Raw genomic sequence first — 12,659 nt, forward strand, 5'->3', positions numbered from 1 at the left:
AGTGCGTCCTTCTATTCCGGGAGACAGCGTCCTTCCGCCGTACCTCCTGCTGGTCCTGGATCAGCAAGGCTTAGCGCCCTTGTACCAGGATACGGCCTCTTGGCTAGGTCGTGCGTCTGGCTGAGCGGAGGGCCAGGTAGTAGGTTGTGGAATGATGTCTGTCTCTTCTGAATATGACGTGGCTGGGCGCCCACCTTGAAGCGACGTCTGGCTCTGGGGTCCCCAGCTGTCTAGCGTAAGAGAGACGCAGAATTGGAGGCGTTGAGTCCATTTGGATCGAATTTGCTGGGATGGGAATTTCTGGTTGGGACCAGAGAACCAGTGTCCTAAGTTTACTGATCTCGCCTTCGTGATCAGTCTCCACCTACGGCCGCACTGACATCCCAATCGGGCCAAGACCCTAGGGACTCAGAGAGAATTTCCTACGGCCTCTGCCTCCTCTAACTTTTTGAAAATGGACTGAGGAACCTGAATATGAGGGAGGTGGGAAGAGGATCCCAGCAGGTAGGGGGCAGGGCAATGACCTAAACTCAGTGGCTCTGCCCTATTGAAACTCCAGTGTAGTCCTTCCATGGTTCCACACAACCGCTGCAGCCTGATACATACAGCACAGTACAGCACAATGACGGATGTTAGTTTCACCGCTCTGGAGGAACTAGTGGGCTTCCTCTTGGCAGGTTCAGGGCCGGAGTCAGTTGCTGCATCCTGAACCCTGGACGGGAGGCAGGTGACACTACCATCATGCATTCCTTATACATAATAACAGCAGGTCCTCCGCTGTCAGTGGAGAGGAATGGGGAAAGAGTCCGCAGGAAGGTCACCTCTTCTTTCAGCTTCATTCAAAGAACTCTTAGATCTCGGTTTCTCCAAGAATCAGGCAAGCACTCTATCAACTGAGCTATATTCCCAATCCCCCCCCCCTTTTTTTTTTTTTTTTTTTGTGTGTGTGTGTGTGTGTGTGTGGTGGTAGGGATTAAACCCAGGGCCTTGTGCATGTGAAGCAAGCACTCTACCAGCTGATCTATATCTCCAGCCCCAGGAAACAGACTAACTTGGGAAAGTGGCCATCCTTTCTGGTCTGTCTTGCTTGGAATCATAATCCCAGCTGCCTCTACAGGGCATGGGCCTGTTCTGGTCATTCTTGAAGAACATCCGGTAGAGATCCATCCACCTCCTACTCACCTTTTGGCGGATGGAAAGAACTTTCCCAGGTTTAGTGATGCTGGGCGCTTGCTCCCAGTTGCCTATGGATAAATAACATCAGCCTTCCTCCCAGACCCCTCTAGGGTGAGAAATGTGAGGCCTGTCCTGGTGCTAGGGGAGAAAAGGTGTGAGGAGGGTGTGAGGCAGATAGAAGACAAAGCTTACCTGGGTTCTTAAGGGTTACTCATTACCTTTCTTTGGAGCCAAATAATCCTTCAATGCCAGTTCCCCAATAGCTTCTGCCACAGCCTTCAGTTCTGCATCCCTGTCAAGTGCTCAGAGCCTGTGCCTGAGCCTGGTGTGGTGGGGGCATTTCTGTATACCCAGAGACCAGGGAGGCTGAGGCAGGAGGAGCCCCCCGCAGGCTCAGCAACTTAGTGAGACTGTGCCAAAGTTAAAAAAAAAAAAAACAACTGTTTGGGATGTAGCTCAGTGATAAAGCACACCTAGATTTAATCCCTGGTACCAAAAACAAAAGTAAAAAGGCTGGGGGTGTAGCTCAGTGGTCCAGAGCCCCTGTGTTCAATCCCTAATGTGTTTGTGGGGGAACCTATGTCTGCCCCCCTCTTTTGGTACTGGAGATTGGAACTCAGGAGTGCTTTACCACTGATCTACATCTTCAGCTGTTTTTTTAAAAAATTGAAATAGGGTCTCCCTCAGTTGCTGAAGCTAGCCCCCAACCTGCACTTCTGCCTCAGTCTCCTGGAATGGCTGGAATCACAGCCTGTGTCACTGAGTCCAGCTGTGTCTGACCCTTCTTTTTTGTCTGTATTCTTCAAGATGCTCTAACAGGTGTACCAGACCAGTTCTCCAGGCCTGAACCTGGACCCAGACCAGCCAGCTTTTTTTCTTGCTTCTAGAACCTTTCTGAGGCTGGGGCCAGGTAGGCCCCTCTACCCTAATACCAGGACTCAGGCGTGCCTTCCTGGTCACACACTGCCTTCTGGTCCTCCTTCTTGGGGTCTCTGTCAATCTGTACATTTCTCTAATCTTTTGGTCTCTCAGCCTGTAAACCTCCCCACCCTTACCTGGAGGCTCAGAAGGGTCCAGTTCTCTGTCCTGCTCCACTTACTTTCTGTATGGTTCTCCCCCATGCCTCTCTCCTTCCCAAAAGTCAGTGGGACAACTGTGGGCAGCAATTGCTTTGTCCCCAGAGAATTCAATTCCCAACACCATCACAGCTAGAATGGGAATTCCTCTGCAGCAAAGGTGCTAGGTACTTGGAGTGAGCAGAAAGAGACACTATTGGAATTCTGACACAGTTTAGGAAGCACAAGAGAGATGAAAGAAAAGATCTATATCCTCTTTCTTTCTGCAACCTCCAGCCCTTGCCTAGAAGCCAGACTTCTGTATTAGCATGCTAAAGAAGGATCCACTGTCCCACTTCCCCACCACAGGAGGTTATTGACATTTTAAAAGGAGATGGGTTGCTAATGGGATTTTTTTTTACAATGGGCATTGTTATTTTTGCAAAACAATACAAATGCGTTTATTTCTGAGAGGAGTAGAAGTGCTGAAATCCAAGAAGGGCAGTTTCAACAGTGAGCTCACTGGCAGTTCTTTCTGGTGGAAGAAGAGGTGCTGGATCATAGTGAGGCTCCTCAAATTCTGGTGATTAGGCCCCTCCTGGATAACTAGCTGCCTGTAATTTCAGTCACTGTCTCTCTTTAGCTAATGCAAGATGACTGAGGCACATCAATGACTCTGGGGATTCTGCTCTAGGCTTTAGGAACATGAGGAGGGTGGATGGGAGACTGAGAATCTCAAGAGATCACTACTGCTGGACATGGTTTCATACGCCTGTAATATCAACATCCTGAGAGGCTGAGAAAGGAGAATCAAAAGTTAAAAGCTAGCCTGGGTGGTAAGACCCAGTCTCAAAATTTTTAATTATAATAATCATTATTATCATAAAGGCTGGGGATGTAGTTCAAGGTCTATCTGGGAGAGGCTATGAGTCTAGGCAAGTTTGTAAAGAAGAACACAATGGAGGGACTGATGCTGATAGGTGAGGTCTGACAAAGCCTTCCAGGTACCTAATCAGGCAGGTATGGAGGAGCAGATAACATCTGCCTTGGCTTTGGTCTTGACACAGGGTCAGGGAAGTTTAAGCAAGAAGGGAGTTTTTTTTTTTTTTTTTTTTTTTTAATATCCAGCACATATTAAATCATCTAGGAACTTAGAAAAAAAATTCTTTTTTTTTTTTTAAGAGAGAGTGAGAGAGGAGAGAGAGGGGAGAGAGGGGAGAGAGAGAGAATTTTTAATATTTATTTTTTAGTTATCAGCGGACACAACATCTTTGTTGGTATGTGGTGCTGAGGATCGAACCCGGGCCGCACGCATGCCAGTCGAGCGCGCTACCGCTTGAGCCACATCCCCAGCCCCGAAAAAAAATTCTTTATCAACTTTCTGCAAACTTTCTAATGGTTCCTAGTGGGCCCCATATATTTAAAAGCCTCCTAGGTGATGCCTGGTTGAGATCTACAGAATTGGGACAAGTGTGTGTGTATGTGTGTGTGTGTGTGTGTGTGTGTGTGTGTGTGTACATGTGCACGCAGGGGGGCAGGAACTGCTGGAGCAAAAGCCAGGAGATGGTCAATATGTGGTGATTCAGGAAATGGAGGTGGAGGCATTGGCCAGGGGTTTGGGTGGGGAGGAGGCAGGCAGGAGAGGTAGGGGACTCCTGACTTGTTGATCTCTTTTCTCCAGTCAGATTCCTTCCAGAGCTGTCTCTGCTTCCTCTCCTCCCTGGGAGAGGTCTCTGGGAGTCTTCCTCCTACTCCCTCTGTGTCCTTTTCTCCTTTGTTTTTCCATGTTCCTCCCTCCGCTTTGCTATCGCTTCCTGGGTAGTCGGTTCCACCCCTCAGAACTCCCCAGCGCAATGGCCTGTCCTGGGCTCACCCATTGTACTCTCCTTCCTCCTTCTTTCCGTATTCTCTTCTTTATTTCCTTTCTTCTGTTCCAGCCCTCTCTCCATTAGGATGAGAAAGGCCCTTTTTACTTGCCATTTCCCAAAATTATAATCTGACCCACATGGAATTTACATGAACTAAGAGATGAAAACAACAGAGAATCTTCCAAAAATATTTCCTTTATTGACAAACAAAACCCCTATTCTCATCCCCCAAACATTTTCATCTGATTTTAGCCATGGATGTACTGGCTAGGTGCCTAAAGCTGTGCCAGACTCACCATTTTGTGAAATAGTCCCTTGACTATTTATGGTGGGTTGCCCATTTTGCAGAAGAGGAAACTGAGGCCAAGGTCACATAGCTGGTTGGTGTTCATTCAAACCTAACAGTGAAGACCCAAGGCTCTGCCAAGATGAAAACCTCTTCCATACTCTCTAACTTCACTCTGAGTATGGAGTTCTCTCCCAGCCCTGGCTCCATCCTCTGCCCTTCTCAAGTTGGACAGTGGTCCCTAGTTAGAAGCTTGAGAAGGGGCTCTGGGATTGAGGGAACCAGCACCATAGAGGTTACCTGTGGACTCTGAGGAGATAAAAGAAACCTGGACTGTGAGTCTTGTGGATCCTAGTAGAACTGAGCTGAGCCTGGGTTTGCCATGGCTGGGTGAGTGGCCTCGAGGTCTGAGAACTATGTATGTTTTTTTGTTTATAATATTTTTTTAGTTATAGGTGGACACAAAATCTTTTTTTATTTTTATGTGGTGCTGAGGATTGAACCCGTTGCCTCTCGCATGGTAGGCAAGTGTTCTACCTCTGAGCCACAACCCCAGCCCCTGTTTTTTGTTTTTATTTTGGTAACAATTTTATTAGGATCTAATTCACATTTCATACAATCCATCCATTTAAAGTACACAATTCAAGGTTTTTAGTGTACTTCCATGTGTGACTGTTCCCACTATCAACTCTAAACTGATTTTTTTTTTCTTTTTTGGTACTAGGAATTGAACCTGGGGTGCTTTACTACTTAAATACATTCCTAGCCCATTTTACTTTTTATTTTGAGGTTTTGCTAAGTAACTCAGAGCCTCACTAAGTTGCTGAGCAGGCTTTGAACTTGCAATCCTCCTACCTCAGCCTCAGAGTTGCTGGGATTTCAGGCGAGTGCTATCATTCACAGCTACTTTAAACATTTTTATTAACTCAGAAAGAAACTTATAGCCCCAATTTCCTATTCCCCTTCAACCCTAAGCAGCCATTAATCTTTCTATCTCTATTGATTTGTCTATTCTGGATATTTCATATAAATGAAATCTTATGACATGTAATCTTTATGCCTGGCTTTTTTCAGCATGTTTTAAAGATTCATTTATATTTTCAAATTTAAATTTATTTTAGCTTAATTTTCAGTACTGGGAATTGAACTCAGGAGTGCTTTACCATTGAACCATATCACTATCCCTTTTTACTTTTTATTTTGAGACAGGGTCTCACTAACTTGCTTAGAGCCTTGCTAAATTGCTAAGGTGACCTCAGACTTGCAATCCTCCTGCCTCAGGCTCCCTCCGTAGTCACTGGAATTGCAGGCATACAAAACCATGCCCAGCAAGGCTCATTCATATTGAAGCATGTATCAGTACCTCATTTCTTTTTATGGCTGAATGATAGTCATTGTATGGTTATATCACATTGTTTATTCATTCATTATTGATGGACATTTGAATTATTTCCACTTTTTGTGTGAGAGTGTTTTGTGCTTCCCTGATTCCGGGTGTCCAACCAGTAGCTCAGCCAGAAAAAGGAGCAAGTGGAGGACCCTGGAGAGGCTCAGAGAAGCATCATCTGGTGGCTATGTATCCCCAGTCTCCTTTCCAATTCTGTCCAATGAGGTGGAGCTTTGTTACTGTTGTAGGAGTTACTGGCTTTGGAGTAATGGTTCAGAGTCATGGTTCCTGGTTAGGTAGGATTCAAATCCTGGTTCTACCACTATTAGTTGCCAATAGGTCTTTTAACTTCTCTGTACCATAGCGTCCACATTCATTAGATAAGAATAACAATAGTGCCAACCTTTGGGATTGTTATGAAGAGTAGTCTGTGTATTTTGTCTAGTACATGGCATTTTGTGGGTGCTGGAGGAAAGAAAATTTAAGCTTATGTTAGTTTCCACTTAGTCAAGAATACGCTACAGCATCAGTTGGTCCCTGTCCTTCCTTCCCTGGCCAGGTAGGATGAAGATTGAGGAGGTTAGCCACTGGTTAGCCATGTCCAAGGAGAACAGAGGGCAAATTTTCAGCCTGAGTGATGTGGAGTTAGATTCCAGCCCTCAAACATACTGCCTAGGTGTCTGTCCCAGGTGGAGGTACTGGAGAAATGCCATCAGCCACCAAAGCCTCAGGACAGCAAACTCTGCTGGTCTGATTCAACCTTCTGCTTCCCAAAAATGGACCTTGAATTTAGAGGACAGTGAGCTGTGAGGCCCAAACTGTAACCCTGTCTTCAATCATCCAACTCCAACTCCGGGACCTGGCACAGACACTGTGATTTCCCTGTTTATAATTCTGTTGGGGTCTATGTGTGAAACCAGGTTTTGCCCTCTTTTCAGCAGAGATCCCCAAGTCCATGCAGGGATATGGCCAGGAATCAGAGACCCTGCATGGAGGTAATGGGAGTTTAAGGGAACATGTTCCTTCTTGGGCATTTCCTATAAGAGAAAGTGGTGTGAATTGCCGGGACTGCTCTCCAGGTCAGCCTTGGGGAGGGGTTCTGATATCAGAATGGGTGGGGGTAGCCTTCATGTCCTTTGATACCTTTGAATTCACGGAATTCAGTTCAAAAGAATACAGTAAAAGACGGCTGGGATTGTGGCTCAGTGGTAGAGCTCTCCCCTAGCACATGTGAAATGCTGGGTTTGATTCTCAGCACCATATAAAAAATAAATAAAATAAGGGTATTGTGTTCGTCTACAACAAAAAAAAAAATCAAGAGAATACAGTAAAAGAAAACCCTTAAATGTTGGTGTTAGAATGGATTCACAGAGGCTTTTTGTTTCCACACTTCCATCAAGGGCGGCCGCTCGCCCTTCCTCTCTGTGCCTCAGAAAGTGACTTACCAAGTAGACACTGCTTCTTTTTTATCTTTGTTGTAGCCTCTGCATCCGCAGGAACACTGCATATTCAAGGGCACCAACCACCCCTCTCCTATGACCCAGTTCTGAAGAATCCACACACCTGTTACCCCCAAGAAATGATCACTGAGGTCAGTGTCACCCGCAGGTGAATCCAGGCTGAGCTTGGTGATGGGAGATGAGGGAGAAGAGAGTTATCTGGCACCCATTTCTCTGTCACCTCGACTCTGGTGTCTCCCCTCTCTCCCCATCACTGGTGACTTCCTGGATCCCTGACCCAAGTGGGTCTGGGCACAAGTGCCCTTGGCCTCTCTGCTGCCTGGCCTGTGCCTGAGGTGCAGGGAGGGAATTACCCAGAGATTTTGTGCTGTGGTGCAGGGAACTGAAGTTTGGGTGGAGTGAGGTGGAGGGATTCTCCATGTTTTCACCCTGGGAAAGGACTTCCAAAACAGAAGGGTGAGGAGCTGAGTGACAGACTGTGTTGGGTGACTTTTGGGGATCTGTGGAAATATTGAAAGGTGCTGGTCACTAGCTGAAACCCCTGGAGGTTGTAGCCTGCGGAGCCAGTCCTCTCACCCCAAGGTGACACTAAGAATTTATACCTACTGAGAATAGTTCTTCTAGGAGTGGCTGCATACTCTGGACTATTCTTCATCTAATAAAACTGTGGGGACAGTTGTGAATCAAACAGGCTCAAATCCCCACAGTGGTAGCACCTACATCACTGGAGATAGCCAGCCTTCTCCTGGATATTAGACCCAATTGGGTGTCAAGATTGGGTATCTGGAGATGAGTTTTTACAGGGCCTCTCCACTGGTGGTTTACAGATATGCACAAACCAGCCGGTGACTCTAAGCTCAGGTTTGTTTTCATTCGTAGAAAACCACCTCTGAAAAATACTCCCTATGAGGAAGCGCTTTTATGAAGAAGACTCAGCGGCCTTGTGAGGGCCGGAAAAGAAACGTTGTCAGTGCTCTGTTCCGGTGGCTTACAAAACAAAGCAACTGCGAACCCACGCGTCCAGCGAGTGTGTGAGGTGCGTTTGTAAATGCGTGTGATGTGACTAATTTAATCAACTTTTAAAATATTCATCGTTTTTAGTTTTTTTTTAAAAGAAGGAAAACATGCATCTGAGAAAAAATTTTTTGAAAAATTCAAAGACAGCATAAAGGATCATAAAATGACAAGTAGTTGTCTTTCCAGATCCTCAGCCCCATCCCTAGAAGCTCCACGTTCTGGTCTCATCTCGAACGCCTTATCCACTTCCACTTTAAAAATAGGAATGAATTCGCGCTGCCTGCTTTCTTCCAGTCTTTTCAGTCTTCGCTTTGGCGCTTGCTCAAGAGGAACCGGTTCCCTGCTTTTTCTTCCTATGTCCTCGTTGCTGGCCAGCCACGACGAAAGTGCCTGCAGCTTCACAGTGTCGCCAGCTGAACGTGATACCGAAGATTTTGATCTCTGTGAGGCCGGTAGGTTTCTTAAAGAAACAAATGAATTACACAGAACTACAAATGAACCTAGGGAAAGCGGGAGGGCGGAATGTTTGTAGTTAGAAGCTGTTGGCTTGGGTGGAGAGTGTTGAAGCGTGGGTTGGGGGCGACGCGGGATGTGCAGATTGCGCGCAGGAGGTGCAGGTTGCGCGCGGGATCGCGCCCTCGCTCAGAGGCCGGAAGCCCTCGCCGAGGTTCAAAGCTGCGCGAGCTGGGAGAGGCGGCGGGGCCGCGGGGTCAGCGGGAATTAGCGCGCCGGGCCGGGGCGAGGGATCGCCGCGGGGCGAGAGTTCGGGACGGGATTAGCGGGTTCAAAATCAGGTCAGGGAGAGCGAAACATGGCGACGAGGTTCGCTGGAGGTCAAGGTCCACGAGAGAGGCGGGTTCCAGACCCCACGCCGGAACCGAACCGCAGCAAGTCGTTGGGATTCCGAGGACGCTGCATCGCGAAGCCGCGGTCAGAGCGCACCGAGGGCTGATCTGCCACCTCTCCGGCGGAGTCGATTTTTTTTTTTTTTTCTGGCGGCCTCAAGGCAAGGATTTCACCGACACTGGGCCTTGGCCCACGGAATGAATGGGTGGCGAGGCGAACTCAAAATTGTGACTTCAAGCAATGTGTCGCACCTTTCCACTCTAGCGCGCGCAGTCTGCAGAACAGGGTGTACCGACATTTCTTTTAGATTTTAATCCCATTTTCTTTTATTTTTATAATACCTTTTTTCCTTTTTGGCAAGGTGAAACTCTTCTGCAAACAGTTCAACAAAACGCACCTAACAGTGCAAAGGAATTTTCTCTCTCCATTTCCCTGGCATCTATGGCCTCCGTGTGGAATAAATCATGGAATGTGACACTATTTGTGTAAAAATAATCGCAACCCACTGTCCATTCTTCTGTGCATCCTGCACACGCATCATGGTAGAGTTGGGAGGACAGCAGAGCGAGACAGCTCTTCCCGAAAGAGGTAAAGCGTGTGTGAGACTGAGCCTAGAGCAGTTTTAAGTACCCAGTCTTCATCAATTACTTGAGTCCTCCCCCCATCCACCCCCCTTTTTTTTTCAGGAGCATGTTTATTGTGTTTGAGATGATACATCAGTGCTCTCTGAACTACAAAGGGTAAAAGGAAATCCTCTCATTACAAACTGACAAAGGTAAAAGGTAAAACATTTTCACAACAGCATGAACCACATACTCAGAAATAGATCTGGGTTTAATACAAATGACATAATTCCTAGTCATCTACGGCTACTTTTATAACTTCATACAGATAATGAATTAGGCTAAAATGCACTATAATATTTGGTAGACTTCAGGACCAGTATCCTTAGTACATCACAAAATACATTTTGATATCCCAAAGAAGCAAGACTTGCAAGTAGGCGTTTTAAACATAACTAATCTACAGCTACAAAGTTCTACTCTTGATAGCATTTACCTTTTTGGGGAGTCTCCCAGTCTCCAAAGGATAAAAGCAGAGAGTAGAATCAGTATAACATATACACAGAAGTCCGTATTGTAAAGGCTATAAAGATTTGCAGCACAGTGAGAAGATGCCTTCTACTCCTTCACACTGCATACAAATTATGCGAATTATGTTGCGTATCTCTTGGTCCACTGTCTGGCTATCCTGTCATGCTCTGCTCTGTTGGTCAAATACTGAGTGGCTATGCTTCCAACCAGAGGATCCGAAGGGTTGCAGTCTGTCAAAAGCGAACAAATAGACAGCAAAACCTTTGAAATAGTCAAAGCAGGACTCCAGTTGTCTTTAAGGATGTCCAGACAGATGACTCCCTGACTGTTGATGTTGCAGTGATAGATTCTCGTGCGGAAAGTAACCTTTGGTGGCTTAAATGGATAATCTGATGAAAACGTGATATCCAGAAAAAACACACCACCTTCATATACAGAACCTGGTGGACCAAGTATGGTTGATCTCCACTCATAAATGTTATCTCCTTTAGGCCCAGCACTGCAGTTAGGAGGAGGATCAAGGGTTATTTCAGCTAGCTCCTTCTGAATTCTTTTAGCACTAGTGGATAACTTAGCAGTGGTTTTGCTAGAGAGTTTGGTGTTCTTCTTCTGCTGGGTGGCAGAAGGTTTTCTTTCTTCTTGTTCTTCAGGCTCTGGAGCGGCCGGGTCTCGCTGGTCCGCATCTGAACTGCCACTGCTGGTGCTGGGGCTCTCATCATCGGACCTTTGCCTATCACTGGACATCTTGATGAAGTTATCGCTTGGAAAACTCGGCCGCCCGCCCGGCCCGCTCGCGCGCCGCTACGGTGTGGGGGAGGGAGAGAGAAAAAAAACCCTTCCTTAAGGAAATGGAGGCAGCTGGGGGGGGGGGGAAGGGGAGGGAGGGAAAAAAAGAAGCCGAGGAGGCTCTGGCCCGGGAGTGTGGAACATTGAAAGTCGGAGGGGGTTGTGTAGTGCCGGGCTCCGGCCGGAGGGTGGCGCCGCCCAGCGCCTTCGGAAAAAAAGGGGGGGGGTGGGAGCTCGGCTGGGCGAGGGCGCGAGCTCCCGGCGAGGCGGAGGGGACGCGGGAGACCCCCGCGCGCTGTGGCCTCCCGCCGCCGCCGCCGCCCGGCTCGGCTCCTCCCGGCTGCCCTCATCCACCCCTTTTAAAGAGCTCCTGGATACCCAAGGAGAACAAACTTGGAGATGTTGTGGGCTATGAATTGGGTGCTCCACTTGGAAATCCCGCCCTGGGTGGATGATTTAAGGAAAATTCAAAAAGCAGACGGACGGATAGATGAGCACTCTTAGGGTCTCTAAGTGGAGGTGGCCCCACTCTAATCGCCACCTCCAGCTTTCCCGAGCTCCGTCGTTCCTCTCTCAGGGATCTGCCTCTCCCATCCCCTGCATCAACCTTTGGCTTTCCCTCCCCGATGTTGCGGCCTGGGGAACTGGATCCCAGATGCTTGGTTTCTCCAAACCCGGTCCATCCAGAATGGGACAGGCTGATTTTCCCGGAGAAAGGACCACGGGGCGAAATTTGCAAATTTGCTGGGGAGATGGTGACGGGTAGGAGTAGGGTGGGTATGAAGATGGCTGGAAGGGAAGGAGAAGGAACGAGGCCGGCGAGAAGTAGAAGACCCGGAGACAGGGTGCAAGGAAGCCAAGAAGGTGGAGTGGAGCTGGGGGAAGGGGGGACGGGTGGAGTGGGAAGGGGCGGGGCCGGAAATTGGGAGGCCGCGCGCCACCCAAACAAACAAAGCGCGCGATAGGGGCTCCACCCAGGGCTGGCGGCTTTCCCCCAACTGTCTCCCGAATTCTTGCGTTTGGTAGGCCGGCGAGTTGGTCTTGGTGGGGACTTGCGGGTTGCTCTTGGGGAAATCAGTCTAAAGGGACTGATCACAGGAGAAAAGCCACGCAACCAATGGACGTTCGGCTCTGCCTAACTGGATTCGGGTCGCCCACGCGAAGTTCACGGGTGGTGGTCAAGAGAGCTCTTGCACTTTGGTTCATGTGGATTCGGTGGCTGTGGCTTTGCTGCGAAGGATGCTGGGAATGCCATTCTAGGCCCCCCAGTCTCAAGGGCCGGTCGAGGAGCCCGAAATTTCTGCATTAGAAACGCTTTCCTCTGGCCGAAAATACCGTATTCTGTTTTAAATCGTATTTTCCAATTTAAATCTGCTTTTCCAACCTTTGCACGATGTTCTTACGACTAGAAAAACAGTAGAAATGAAAACAGGAAAAAAAAACCCCTCAGTTTCCCGCAAAGACTCTTTTCAATCGTTTTTTTATGTGCATCCTTATTTCGCATAATTTGAGTCCTAGTGAACGTGCAGTTCTGTATTCAGCCTTTTTAATTTGAGTTCACACCTAAATATTTGCCGTGTGCTATGATTCTCAAAAGTATACTTTTCAACGGCCGATTAATATCCTGTTTTATTGTATAATTTCTTTGACCATTCAATTGTCAGTTATTCCAGTTCTTGAGCAT

At 47.7% G+C, this 12,659-nt stretch overlaps 2 protein-coding genes across 2 annotated transcripts in view; one reads left to right on the forward strand and one right to left on the reverse strand.

Moving 5' to 3' along the window:
* CD207 (CD207 molecule) overlaps positions 1–12,659 on the forward strand; it is a gene marked incomplete at its 3' end in the record, with an annotated part of 55,578 nt that overhangs the window by 2,548 nt on the left and 40,371 nt on the right. Inside the window, exons 2-4 of the mRNA XM_081264677.1 lie at positions 7,254–7,363; positions 8,112–8,268; positions 8,544–8,701. Of these exons, the coding sequence (XP_081120803.1) occupies positions 8,605–8,701 (97 nt within the window). The 5' untranslated portion in view covers positions 7,254–7,363; positions 8,112–8,268; positions 8,544–8,604. The remainder of the gene's footprint in view (positions 1–7,253; positions 7,364–8,111; positions 8,269–8,543; positions 8,702–12,659) is intronic.
* On the reverse strand, positions 9,770–11,306 carry LOC308632972 (ubiquitin-conjugating enzyme E2 E3-like). The gene has a single exon (XM_081265393.1). The coding sequence runs from the start codon at positions 10,931–10,933 to the stop codon at positions 10,310–10,312; it is 624 nt and encodes a 207-aa protein (XP_081121519.1). The 5' UTR covers positions 10,934–11,306; the 3' UTR covers positions 9,770–10,309.

This window comes from Spermophilus citellus, assembly GCF_964194105.1.
Source record: "Spermophilus citellus genome assembly, chromosome: 13".
Lineage (NCBI taxonomy): Eukaryota > Metazoa > Chordata > Mammalia > Rodentia > Sciuridae > Spermophilus > Spermophilus citellus.

What these genes read in the sequence shown, in the direction of transcription:
- LOC308632972 (XM_081265393.1), bottom strand. Translation starts at nt 10,933, where the DNA reads ATGTCCAGTGATAGGCAAAGGTCCGATGATGAGAGCCCCAGCACCAGC.